We start from the raw sequence: 13,579 nt of genomic DNA, 5'->3' as shown, positions 1-13,579 counted from the left end.
CTCAGCCAGGGTCCCGTGGGCACAGAGAAGAGCTGGGTAGAAAACAGAGAGGTCAGGGTGGGGACAGGCATGAAGGGCTCAGAGGAGTTGGGTGACATGCCCGAGGGTGTCCAGCTAGCAGTAGGCACCCAGGCCCTTTCCTGGTTCCTGTGCAGTCACCTAAGGGTTAAGACACCCTCTCTCCTAAAACCCCATGCCCCAAAGTTTACCCTTCCCCAGACCTCTCAAGTCTTTGCCACCCACACAAGCAGATTTCCAACAAATGCTCCTTCACAGAATTTCCCAGTATCTACGGAAGATGATCATTATCAAAAGGGTGATGACTAGAGGAAACGGCTGGCCCAGTGCTCATGGCCTGCAGCTGCCACCTCCGCCTTCCCTGCCACCCTCAGCCATGTCTTGGAGAGGGAGAGAAAGCGATTATCGCCCTGAAGACCCCAGACTGTTAAAGAAGGTCTGAGATGACAAGGCTGGGACTACCCAGGCTGCTGTCGGAGCTGGTGGGAGAGCCACAGAAACCATCGTTTCTCCTGCCAGGACGCGGATGGGCTGGTTAGAATGGCTGAGTTAACAGCTGGCATGGCTGCTCAGAGACTCTGGGGGAGGAATCCACGTGAGTGTGAGCACTGTACTCACGTACATGCAGACGCACGTGTACATACACTTGTGGACACACAGACATGGTGGGAAAAATGGGTCCTATCGGCCTCACCCACCCATCTCGGGCTATACCCCAAAGTCCATCCCACCACTTAAAAGTGGAAAAGACAGGGTGAGAGTCCCAGTCCTTAGCCCTCTCTAGCCTCAGTTTCCCTTTTTGTACAATGGGTGAGGGTTGGGCATTGTGACCAGTCCCACACACTCTGTACTCAGTGGTGCCTAGAGACACTAGGGAGACCCCTCCAAACCATCACGGCATCATCCTTTCTGAGACTATCTCCATCCATGCTCCATGTATAAAACACCCTCTGTCATTACCCAAGGGCAGCTCATGGAGTCCCTAGTGCCCTAGTACCCAGACCCCTGCCCAAATTCTCCCGGCTGCATCAGAGGGAAGGGAAGAGGGCTGTCCTCTGGGGAGCACGGTGTGGCCAGTCCTGTGTCCTGCTGTTTATGGTTAGTGATGGGGATGGGAGACACCCTGCTTGTGGACTCACCTTTATGCCACCTAATTTCCCTGAGCCTTCATTCACTTCTGTGGGACAGAAACAATGTCATTGACCACCCAGGTTTGGGGCCAGTGAATTGAATGCTCCATGCTGCTGTGCCCGTGGCCCTGGGGCCTGGCCTCTGGTGGGGCAAGAGCGGGGGCGTCAGACCCAAGACTTCTCGATCTCCTTCCTAAGACTCCCCGAGATATCAAATTCAGCTCTATATTGGGGGGAGGTGATAGGAACACATGTTATCATTCACAGAAATGTGAATCATGGTTTAATCTCAGGGTCACCCCGCGGGCTGCTGAGGCTGAGGGGGCGGACTCAGCCATCCTAGGCAGAGAGCAAGGGGCCCTAAGAGAACGAATGAGGGATCTGGGCAGCCAGGCCATGAAATGCCCCCTCGTGTGCTAGGTGCTTTCGCTCCTAGCAAAGACTTGATGTCACACCACAAGCTTGTCACCCTCTCAACAGCACAGGCCTGAAGTCACATCACCAGCTTGTCACCACCCCCCAACAGCACAGGTCTGAAGTCACAACTTGGCTACTTCTCCTTCCTCTTAATCACAGTCCTTGATAAATTGCAAAGTTTTTGAGAGGGAACAAGAATGAAGCAAACGTTGTCAATCTCTGTCATCTTTTATCTGGATGATCCTTTGGAATAAGATCAACCAACAAGCAAATTATAAGTCTTGGAGAATTGGAACAGAAACCCCAGAATTGAATAGTTTTAGAACTTTCCAATTCTAGCACCTTCTGATGTTGGAATCTTGAATGCTCAAAACCATGAAGCCAAGAAAGGAAGCACGTTGCAGCCCAGAATTCAGCCTCCCAGTGCCCAGAATCCAGGGTTGAGAGGGAGGGCAGGGCCCAACCTGCTGTTAGATGTGGGATCTCTTCTTAGCCTGCCTATCCAAATGGCCCTTCTCACCCTGGACTACAAGTGAGCACAGTTCTCTCTGGCCTGAAGATAGATCTGACTTCAAGATCCCTCCTCTCTCCCCAAACCTCTGCATCCAACAATAGAGCCACAGGAGGGGCTCCCTCTGTTCCCTGTGCCTGGTCCCCCTCTCCCCGGACCTCCCCATGGGTGTTGCCACCTGCACCTGCACCCCTCTCTCTGTGGGAAGCCCCAGTACAGCATATAAACACGGAGCCTCCTCCATCTTAAATGTCCCTTCCTTGAAGCTGTCAGGACAACCCAGAAGGTGTCTGCCAATCCTCATGCTACTGCCCAAACCCCGGTCTTGGCTGACCCTGGGGATGGCTCCTTACTCTGCTTGTCCCCACCATCTCCTATCCATCCTGCCCTGCAGGGATGCGGGGACCCAGCATGCCCCTGATAACCACCTTCCCTGTAGAAGCAGCTGGGGGAGCACAAGTGGCCCTCTGGCTGTGCAGTGAGCAGGGGTTGGGGACAAGTGCCCCTGCCATACTCTGTGGTTTTAAGGGCAAGGCACTCAGGCATCTGTGAGTCCAAGACTCCCACATCATCTCAGTTAAGGATCTGGGGTGCACCCAAGGAAATGGGACCATTTGCTCTGAGCAGGATCAACATCCAAAGTGTCTGGTGACCAAGTATGTGTCTGAGACTTTTGGAGCAGGAGGAGTGGAGGCTGGGACCGGGGCCAGGACAGGGGCTGGTGCTGCCCCTTTGAAGTCTGAGGCTTGGGCTCCCAAGGGGGTAGCTGTAGGGGAAGAAAGAGAGAATCAGGGTCCTGAGGGGTGGGTACCTCCTGTTCTGGATTGTCCACTGGCCCTGGGTACACGGTAAGTCATATTTCTGTCTCCGTAGTGCATAGGCATCAAACCAGAGGGCCAAGCCATAGTCCAGGGAGGGGACCTAGGAGGAAGGAGCAGGTCATCCTGTGGTATGTGAGTGTGGACAGTTTGGGGGTCCAGCTCCCCAGGCAAAACAGGAAGAAGGAAGCCTACTGACACAGAAACCCTGCTGGGCCCAAGGTCTATCAGTCACTCAACAAACAGGCATTGCATGGCCCACAGAGGAAGAAGGCCTCAGCCATACCCACTACCTACCGTGGCAGGATTTGCACCCAGGGGTCAGTCTGTGGGTGCTTCAGCAGGAGCAGGACACTGTGACTCTCCCCTCCCATCCCAGGGCCCCAGAGGTCCATGGGGTGCTTCGGCCCAAGGGCAGGCAGGCTGGGGGCTCACCGTGAGGTGCCAAGAGCAGTGGGTGCTGGGTGAGTAGTAGCTGGGGAAGTATGGGGTGCTGAGGACACCCTGTGGCTCCAGCCGGCCCTCCAACGTCAAGTTCACCTCACAGCCTAAGCCAGAGAGAGGCAGTTACCAGGGTCTCTGGGCCCCGCCCAGGCTGTACCTCCCACTAGTAACCCCACCTCCCTAACACCACTATCAGTAAGGCCCAGTGGTTGAGTGTGGTTGGGTGAACTCAGGCCTCAGTTTTGTCATCTGTAAAATGACAGTACAGATGCCAATAGCCTGGCATATAGTAAGTGCTCACTAAATGCTCGCTATTGACAATGGCATAGCACTCAATAGCATACAGAATGCATTCACAACTGTACAAGCCCCGCAGTTATGGTGGATGGGGCTCAGAATTGTTTCCTTTTTTTTTTTTTTTTTTGAGATAGAAGCTCACTATGTGGTCCTTAGTAGAGTGCCATGACGTCACAGCTCACAGCAACCTCAAACTCTTGGACTTAAGTGATTCTCTTGTCTTAGCCTCCTGAGTAGCTGAGGCTACAGGTGCATACCACACGCCTGGCTATTTTTTGGTTGCAGCTGTCATTGTTATTTAGCAGGCCCAGGCCAGGCTGAACCCGCCAGCCTCCGTGTATGTGGCTAGCGCCCTACTCACTGAGCTAGGGCACCAAGCCGATTTGTTCCCTTTTTCAAGATGGGTTTCAGAAAAGAGGAGTGACATGTTGGGGTCACATAGGGGAGACTAAGGGGCTGAGGGCCTAGGTCATTGCGGGAGACATTGGGGCAACCCAGGAGAGGGAGGGGACACCGAGCAAAAGGAGCAGAGTTGGGGGAGAAGCAGCCCCTACGTGCCGTCCTCCCTTCCTGCCCTGGCAGGGCTGACCTGGAGTGTGGGGCAAGTTGGGCTTCCTGGGAAAGAGGGAGGGGAGGGAGACCAGAGGCCTTGGCCTTTCCTACTGCGTCACTGCCCCTCCCTAAGCGCCTCACACCCTGACCTCGGCTATGAGACGATTGTCTGGGGCTGAATGTGACAAGTTCTCAGGCCTTCCGCAAACAGACCCAGGTTCTGGGCTCAGCTGGCCCTGGATGTAGAGGGAGAGGCCAGGAAAGGAGCCAGGGAGGGGACGCAGGCCCAGGATGAGAGGAAAGAGAAACCCCAGAATCAGGAGAAAGAGGAGTGAGAGTTGAGGGAGTGGCGAGAGAGGAAGGGCCAAAGAAGGAGATGGAGATGGAAGTGAGAAGGGCAGAAGGAAAAGGCCCGGGATGCTGGGAGGAGAGCAGAGGGGCTTCCAGAGCCCTCCTCATCCCCATCCCACCCCAGCTAGAGCAGAGAAGGTGAAGGGGGAGCCCTGGGGAGGACCCTGAGGTTCTCCCACTCCTCCTCCCCTGCCCTAGGAACTCCACCCACTCACCCCGGAAGGCCACGGGCTGTACAGAGAGCACAAAGGGGTCATAGTAGCTATGTAGGCCCTTCTTCCAGACCACCGCCATGATGGCACCCGATGCCAGGACCTCCACCACGGGCTCCTGGCGGCTGCAGCCGTAGACCCTATGGAACAGAAAAGGGTGACAAGGGTGGGCCTGGGTCTGGGAGGGACATGGGTTCTGGCAGGAAGCGTGGTAGAGTGGCTGCCAGAGGGACAGAGGAGGGTGGATAGGAGTCTGCGCACCTGGATTCCGGGCTTGGGTCTGCTACTAGACTGCTGTGTGTCCAGGCAGGTGTCTACCCTTTTCTGGCCCCAGGGACTGACTGAAAGCCCTCCAAGGACCAGTCCAGCTTCTCAGGTAAAAGAGGTAGGAGGTCACCCCCCCACACACACTTTTGCAGCTTACAGTTCAACTATGGCATCTGGCTGCAGACCCACAGCACCCCCATTACACCCCTCTGAATAACCTGTGACCTGCGTGCTCCTGGCAGGGAGATTAGGTAAGGGCCACCCCCTCCAGCTGCTCACACCCCAACTCCTCGTCTTACTTGAAGCTGAGATAGGGAGAAAGCAGGTATGTTGTCTGGTGACCTCCAGGGTACCCCAGGAATCTACCCACATAGTTAAAGTCAGGTGAAGGTCCCACCTCCTCTGCCTTCCCATCACCACCATGTCCCCACCCTACTCCCTAGCATATCTCTGGGGTACTTGTTTGAGGAACCCCTCAGTCTTATTTGACCAGTCATTTTAGACCTTCTCCAGAGGTCCATGACCAGTGAGCTGCTGGGTGCCACAGTGAACAGTGGTAGAGCAGGGCCTGGCAGCCAGGTCCCCTCCCTAACAGCAGGCTTGGAGCACTCAGAGAAGCCCCAGGGGAAGTCCCTGAGCATCCCCACCTTCCCCAGACTTGGAAGTCAGAGGTGTGCATCTTCTCTGCGCTTCCCAGAGCCCTCCAGGAACTCAGCCCACGCACGCCCCAGATTGAGGTCAGCACACAGCAGGGCAGCAGGAGGGGTGCAGATGAGTGAGCAGCCCTGGGGGAGGAGGAGGGTGCCCTTGATCTGAACACTCTGCTCAGGTCCCACCCCCATCTGTCTAGGAGCTGGCAGTGAGACAAAAGAGGCATCTGCCTGGCGCCTGGCACAAGGTAAAATGAGAGCTGCCCACCCCACAGGTTCCCCCTGGACCTCCTACAGAGCCTCCCCCCAGTCTGTGGGGGGCGCCGTGGCTAGGCTCCTGGAGGCCAAGGCCACTTACCCTCCCTCTTTGCTGCCTGTCTTCTGATTCTGGTCACTTCTCTACTTCACACTAGGATCTTGCCCTAAAACCCTGATTCTCTGCTCAAGAACTTTTAATAGCTCCCTATTTAACAAATATCAAATTGCTCCTGCCACTCAATCCCTTCTGTGGCCCAGTCCTAGGAAGACTATATATAATGATAGGAATAATGGGTGGCATTTACTATGTGTGAAGAGCATGGCACAGAGAGTCTGGATTACATCCTCCAATAACCCTCCAAGGTAAGCATGATTGTCCACCCATTTTACAGGTGAGAAAATTGACACTCAGGGAGGCAAAGTGACTTGACTTAGGCCACACAGCTAGGAATCCACAGAGTGGAGGTTGGAAGTCCAGGTTGCTGCCAAACTCTGAAACATTCTGACAAACCTTCTTGTCTCCCAGAGCTGAACCTCAAATGCTTTGTTACAGACAGGGAAATGGAGGCTCAGAGAGGGGGAGGGACTATCCACAGTCCACGACCATTGCTAGCCCCCTCTCCCTATCCCTCTAGGCTAGCTGCCCTTTAGCCATCCTGTCTCCCAGATACCCAGGCCCAGGGTCACACAGCCCCTGTCTCAGACTCTGGGTGTGATCTTTGACCCTCACATCACCCATGCCCTTTCCAATGCTCCCCCCACCCACCTTGCCAGGGACTCACGAGGTGATGAGCCTCCTCTCCAGGGGTCCAGCTGCATCAAACATCGCCAAGCGGTCCCGGCACTCAGCCAGTGTCCACTCCAGCCGGAGTTTAAGCATGAGATCCTTGGGGCCCTGCAGGTGCCACAGGCAGCTGGAGGCCAGTTGGTCGGGACCCTTCAGCCGGAGGACCTGGCCCAGGCTCACATAGCTGTATCGATAACAGCCTGGAGAGGGGAGAGGGGCAGACCCCCTGACTCTCATGAGCTAGAAGGAGAGGTCGGGGGGAGCCAAGCCTACTAGATCCTCCCAGGCTGGGAGGGGGCAGGGGAGGAGCCCAAGGGGACAGCCAGACATGCTCTGTCCGTCTATCTTTTTCCCTGCTGCTTCCCCTGTCCAGGCTCCTCATTCACTCATTGGTTCCATCATACACTCACTGAACAAACACCCTCTGAGCTCTCCATGCCAGGTGAGTGCCCAGATAAAGGTTCAGTTGCTGCCTGGGAATGTGGAGAACAGCGGGGACAGATACAGAAACTGGCAAGAATAGCTCAGGAAGTGAGGGGTCCAAATGCCACCCTGAGGGTCATGGAGCAAGATGCCAGGTGAACAGGGGAGCTTTGAGGACTCTGAGCCCAGGAAACGGGCAGTCAGAGGGCAAGCTGGAGACAGGAAGGTGGAGCCCAGATCACACCCAGGACAGGCAGTACTTTCTCCTGCGGCCATAGGGAGCCATGGAAGGTTAGGCAGGGCTGGGGCATGCTCTGGCTGTTCACAGACTCCTCTGGCTGGGAGCAACACTGGAGAGGCTGGGAGACAACTGAGCTGACTGTGACGAGTGTTTCACTTCTGGGAGAGAGGTGGGCGTGCACCCAGAAGGGGTCTAGGAGGCAGCCCCAGGGGAGAACGTGCGCTTTGAGCTAATGATGATGGGACCCCAAGAAGAAAACAGGCTGTGCTGTTCAAGCATTTGCTACATGGTGGGCACTTAGCCGAATGCTTCACAAGTGATATCTCCCTGCTCACGACAGCTCCGTGAGAAGAAGGTTTCTATTATTGTGCCCATTTTCATGACCTGGGCTGGGCAGATCTGGATTCACCTAATCACCACCTAATCTTTCCCGGACCTTAGAATGGGGGCAATAACGCTACCCTTGCATAAGCCTTAGGGATGATGTTTGCTCAGGATAGGGCCTCACATAGTAGGAACGCATAAGGCAGTGACTATTCTTCGGGTGGGCATCAGAGGGAAAAGGTGGGGCTGGCGAGAAAGTCCTATGACCGTTCACCCTGCAACTGACCCTGTTTGAGGCCCTGACCTGGCCTGTCTCATGGCTGTCTCACCTGAGGCCTCCTTCCCCATCTCCCCAACCAACCACCAGGGAGCCTCCTCTCAATCTACTCCCTGAGCTTTGATGCGCTGCAGATGGAACTTGCAAGCAGTACCTCCCACATCATGGTTCATTCATTCTTAACTGTTGTGGAGCAGCTGCTGGGTGTTTGATCTAGGCACCAGGGTCCAGCAGTGGACACATCCTCTCTCACGGCCCACACAGTATCTCATTCAAACCTCCCCATAAGCCTGTGAAGCGGGGAGGTTGGGTGTTCTACCACGAAGCAGTAGGGATTGAGGCACGAACCAGGGACGTGGGAGGCAGCCCGGTGACTCCAAATTACAAAACCCAAGTTTTCAGTTATTTCCTCTGCTTTTAAAATGTCTTCTGTGAAAGGTCACAGATAAGCAAAGGTCTCTTCTGTCAGCTTGGTCAGCCTGTGGGCTTCCCCCAGGGCTAGCCATCTGCTGGGCTCTGGTGGGGGTTAAGAGGGAGGAAACTGGAACTGACAGGTGGCCCTTCATCACCCCACACCACTGCCCATCAGACACAATAATAATAATCCCTGTCCCCTCCCTTCTCTGGGTGTTCTGAGGACCCAGAATGTAATGGGGGTGAGCGTGCTTTGCTCTGGGGCTGCTGCCTGTTGGTCTGCTTATTCCCAGCCGGCCATCCTGACTGCAGCCGGGAGCTGACCTTCCCAGGGAGAGACCTCTGATACCTGCGGAAAGGGTCAGGGCTTCTAATACCTGCCTCCACCAGCAGCTGGGGAAGGGGGCCTGGCTGCTTCTAGGGGCTATGTTCTTTAAATTATGCTCCAAGGTAATGCTTTGCTCTTGCTATTTTAGTAAAATTTTTGAGGCTAATTAAGTGGAGAGGTTTATTCTAATCTCTCTTCTTGGTCAGAAACATGTTTGGGGGGCGGCGCCTGTGGCTCAAAGGAGTAGAGTGCTGGCCCCATATACCGGAGATGGTGGGTTCAAACCCAGCCCCAGCCAAAAACTGCAAAAAAAAAAAAAAAGAAAGAAACATGTTTGGGGGACCTGGCACTGGAAAAGAGGAGGGGTGTGTCTGGTGCATTCTCTCCAGACATGTGCGCAAACCATTCCCCCTACCCAGGGTGCCCTTTTCCCTGATCACCCTGACACAGTCCCATCTACCCTCATGCCTGAGTCTGACACTGCCTCCACAAAGTCTTCCTGTATCCCCAAGTCAGGAGCAACTCCTTTATCCCTCGCTCCACAGTGCTCTGTGCTGAGTCCTTAAAAGAATCTTCCTGCTTTGGATCACAGCCCCAGGTGGCCATCTCTGTCCCCAGGGTGGGATGAGTCTCTCTCTCCATTGCCTCTGGGGCCTCTTTTCTCAAAAGGGCACTTGGAATATAAGAATCTGTTTATGTGTCTATCTCCCTCAGGGGGCTCAGAACTCCTCTGAGGGCAGGGGTGAGGACATGGTCACCCCGGCATCCTTAGTGCAGGCGTGGAGGAAATGGTGCTCAAAATGTCCACTTAAAGGACGTGAGTTATCATTTCTGTGCCTCAGACTCTGCTCCTGGAGAGCAGGGCTCTGGACACACACCGAACCAAACACTGATAGTTACAGAGCAATGGGGACACAGGGACACAGGGTGCGGACACACGTGCAGGCCAGGGTAACACGTGTACCCTTGCAGGGTGCAGTCACACGTGGGCATATGCACACATGCGGACACAGTGGTAGCACCAATTCCTCAGGAGGTCCAGCCAGGCCAGGCGTGGGCAGCGCAGTGGTGGTGCCACCCTAACTAGGTGTGGGGCCGTCTTCTCCCCTTATCCCCCACTGGGGCCCAGCAGGTAGCTAGATCTGGGGCAGCCTGAAGGTTGACAAGCTGATAGGGGCCTTTGCTCCTCTGTGAACTTCCAGGAAAGGCAATTTAAAGCAGAGAGAGCCAGACCTTGAGAAGATAAAGGTGTGCCCAGAGTCAAGCTGGGAGAGAGGGCAGAGCTTAGGGAGTTTGCTTGCTTGTAGTTTTCACTATCAAGACAGCCTTTCCCACCCAAACCTCAGCTCATCTCCTGGGGCTGCAGAACGAAATGCAGATTTTGGAACAGCATAGGTTCTACATTTGATTTACTTTCCATAGGGTTCCTGGGAGCCCCCGTGTTTGAGAACCACTGCTATAAACCACAGAGTTTCCCCACAGGGGGAAAGGCCCAAAGTTCTAAAAGCCATCCCCAAAAAATGGTTCAAAACTCAGAAATAAAGCGAGACTACTGTACTAAGAGCCATTTCAATCCCATGCTAGAGTAGGGGTTGTCAATAGGGTGCCCCAGAGGGGCCCTGAGACCCTTTCAAGGGGACCTCAAGGTCAAAACTATTGTCACCCCAAGACTAAGGGATGTTCCTGTTTGCCTTTTGTACACAGTGGAGTTTTCCAAGGCCGAGTGGCCTGTGGCATCAGAACACACAGAATTCAGAAGCAGATGTGAGCACCCAGCTGTCCCTTAGTAAGCTAGGCACCAGAGAGACACACAAAAATGTGCGATGGTGCCGGTCTTCAAAAGGTATTTTTATTTTTTGGAAAATGATTATTTATTAAAAAAATTATGTTAATAATGAAAGGTTTATTATTGTTTTAAAAATAGATACAATGAATGAATTTTTAATTTAATTCATTGATAATTTAATTTATGTATTGGTTTTTAATTTTTGCAGCTTTAATTTCTAGGGTAAATATGGAGATCTACAATTCACATGTAAGTTCTTCGGGAGTCCTCAACCATTTCCAGAAGGACCAAGGAGTCCTGAGACCAAAACGTTTGAGAGGCATTGCCCTGGATCAGGGGTCAGCAAACTTCTGTAAGTGGCCAGATACTAAATATTTTAGGCTTTGGGATTTAAGAGGCAAAATGGATTTATGGGTAATTTCGTTAATGAGAGAAAAAAGAAATTTCCATAGGATTTGTTTCAATCATTTAAAAATGTAAAAATCATTCTTAGCTCCCGGTTCCATAGAAAATCCGGAAGTAGTGGGCAAGACTTGGTGTTGCCGGGTGTACCTCTAACTTACTCTTGATTTCCAAGTCCCAGACTCTAGAGTTAGATGTTAATGAAAGGATGGTTTGGGTCTTGATAGGGATGTAAGAGAAAAATTATGAACTCATAATTTTTTCAGTACGGGCTAAAAATCAAGCACGCCCCCTCTCTCTCTGATCTGGGCCTCTCTTGCGAGCAGGCACCCTGTGGAGTTCTGTTTTCACAAACCACTGAAAAGAGCAGATGGAAAGGAAATGTGAATCTTTCTTTTTGCATCCACCAGCTCACTACTTTTGAGAACGTGTTTCTCAGGCTTGGAGCTCCTGGACAAACAATAGGGTGTGAGTGCCGGTTCTCAGGACCAGAAAACCAGTGAGAAATCTCCAGTGGCAAGACAGCTGCCTGTCACCAGCCGCTAAGAAAACGGGAATGATGGAGCACTTTTATACTCTCCTATGAATTTGGCTACAATGAGTTTTTTTCTTTGTCCCCCTTAAATTCACATGCCACTTGACCTCAGGGCTGGCATTTTTCCCCCCTTCTGTGTGATGCCAGGCTGTCTTCCTGTTCTCTTTTCTTTCTCTTTCCCTACTCCCTCAGTCTCTCTCTCCTTCTAAGGAGATAAAATAAATGTATACTTTTGAAATCTTAATCTTCTCCTCCATGCTGTGAGCACCTACTAAGCTTTCCACTCTACCAGTTACAGTTCACTTTTAGAAGACTAATAAAGCTATAAATTATTTTGGTTCTCTAGAAAAGATAACACCAAAGGTTAGAGTTTCATTGCCCGGTAGGTAGGACACTAGCCAGCTTCATATCTCAGTTGGTAATCTTACTCCAACAATTCCTTTTATCCACTACAGATAGATGATAGATAGAGGATAGATCAGTTTCTCGTGTTCTTTACCATCCCACTGGCTCCCTCGTTAATGGACTAAATAAACTTTTGACACATGCTCACTTTATCTTTGTATGAGAATCATGGTTTTGACTTTTTGAAAATTGACTTGGACATCATCACCTCCACTCACCGAGGAAGTAAGCATCTGATCAGCGGGTTGGGAAGAGAGAAAGGTCAGAAAGAGTGTAACTAGGATTTACACTCTAACTCCCTTCCCAAGAAGAGGTTGAGGTGCTCACTCCCACGAAGTATCTGGGGAGACTTAGTGTAGGAGAAATCTGAGAATTCAGGGGCTTGTTCTCTGGTTCTTAGGGTACAGTAGCCTAGGTGGTGCACTGCACAACTCTAGACATTGCCAGTCCCACAGACTACAATGTGAACATCGCCTCCTGGCATTGTGCAGAAAGGTAGCTCTGCTGGATGTTTTGCTTCTCAGGGCTCAACAGAAGACCATGGGATCTCCTGGAGAAGGGCAAGGGACTCTAACAAGGTGGCACCAGGTGGGAAGGGAGGGCCAATTAGCCTAGCTGAGAAGGGAGTATGGAGGGAGTATTCCTGAGTGCAACAGAATTATTACCTCCAAAAGACCAAGTTTTAAACCCAAAATGACTGATACACCTTGAGTCAGCAAGATAATTTTCTACGATCAGTGGAAATGGTGGCTTGTGGGCAAGTTGAATCAAGCGATAGACAAGCAAAGTCACGTTATGTGTGACTGAATCTGCAACTCGCCTCACGCCTACCCAGGCAACAAATGCACACCCATCTACGAGACACACACACATACCCACGTGCACAGCACCACCTCCCCTGCTCCCACAGGCCCCACACCTTGCTCAGGACCTGTCTTCCAGCCTGCCATGGCACCTCCTGGGAACCTCCAGGCCAGGGCTCCCTGCACCCTCTATAGGAGCCATGTAGCCCCCCCGACTCTCAGCCAAGCCAAGAAAAACACCAACTCAAAAGGAAAATGAGGAGAAACATAAAAGTCTCATACCCAGCGTGGAATTCAGTGCAACTATATCTTTCACGCTGGCTTCTGTCAAAAGGAAATGAACAGACAAATAAACAAGGACAAAATGAATAAAAATAAACTGCAAAAAAATACAAAAATAGAGGAGACTATTAGAGCTGGCCTTGTCTGAGATTTACCCTAGATGTCCCTGCCCCACCCTTCAGTCCTGGCTCTGGGTCACTGGGGAGCCCACCCTGAGTGCCTCCCAGCCCCGGCAGGTGGCTTTCCCAGGCCCTGCCCTCATCTCATCTCCCCCAGCCTGGCCAGGCTGACCCCACATTCCCCTCCCAGTACTGACCCAGGATGACCAGGCCCTCAGGGTCCACCTCGTACTCAGCCCTGTAGCGGGCAGGGGCCGAGCTGTTGGCCGTGGACAGCAGCTCCTCCACCAGCAGCGCCTGCACCACCTCGGGGCCCAGCATTGGCCGGCGGTGCTCGGGGATTTGGAGAATGAACCAGAAGAAGCAGGTGAGGGGTCCCTCCCTAAGACAGGCAGAAGTGAGAGGGGCCAGGGAAGAAGCCTGAAGTCTGGCCTCCGCCCAGCCCCAGGTCCAGTCGGGGAAAAACAACGGAGGCCCCATGCACGCTGGAAGCTCACTACATTCCAGACAGTACTCTCCCCCTTCCTG

At 52.8% G+C, this 13,579-nt stretch overlaps 1 protein-coding gene across 3 annotated transcripts in view; it reads right to left on the bottom strand.

The window, feature by feature from the left end:
- Positions 1-13,579, bottom strand: part of TMPRSS6 (transmembrane protease, serine 6) — a 33,816-nt gene that overhangs the window by 12,002 nt on the left and 8,235 nt on the right. For all 3 annotated transcript variants that reach the window (XM_012801258.2, XM_023509321.1, XM_003783238.3), the window contains exons 5-10: positions 13,249-13,433; positions 12,933-12,974; positions 6,708-6,912; positions 4,754-4,890; positions 3,330-3,442; positions 2,888-2,997 (exon numbers count right to left, since the gene is read on the bottom strand). In XM_012801258.2, the coding sequence (XP_012656712.1) occupies positions 2,888-2,997; positions 3,330-3,442; positions 4,754-4,890; positions 6,708-6,912; positions 12,933-12,974; positions 13,249-13,433 (792 nt within the window). The remainder of the gene's footprint in view (positions 1-2,887; positions 2,998-3,329; positions 3,443-4,753; positions 4,891-6,707; positions 6,913-12,932; positions 12,975-13,248; positions 13,434-13,579) is intronic.

The sequence above is a fragment of the Otolemur garnettii genome, unplaced genomic scaffold (genome assembly GCF_000181295.1).
Source record: "Otolemur garnettii isolate 467f Iridium unplaced genomic scaffold, OtoGar3 scaffold00007, whole genome shotgun sequence".
NCBI lineage: Eukaryota > Metazoa > Chordata > Mammalia > Primates > Galagidae > Otolemur > Otolemur garnettii.
The sequence above is the reverse complement of the archived record's forward strand: the minus strand, read 5'-3'. Positions and strand labels throughout refer to the sequence as shown.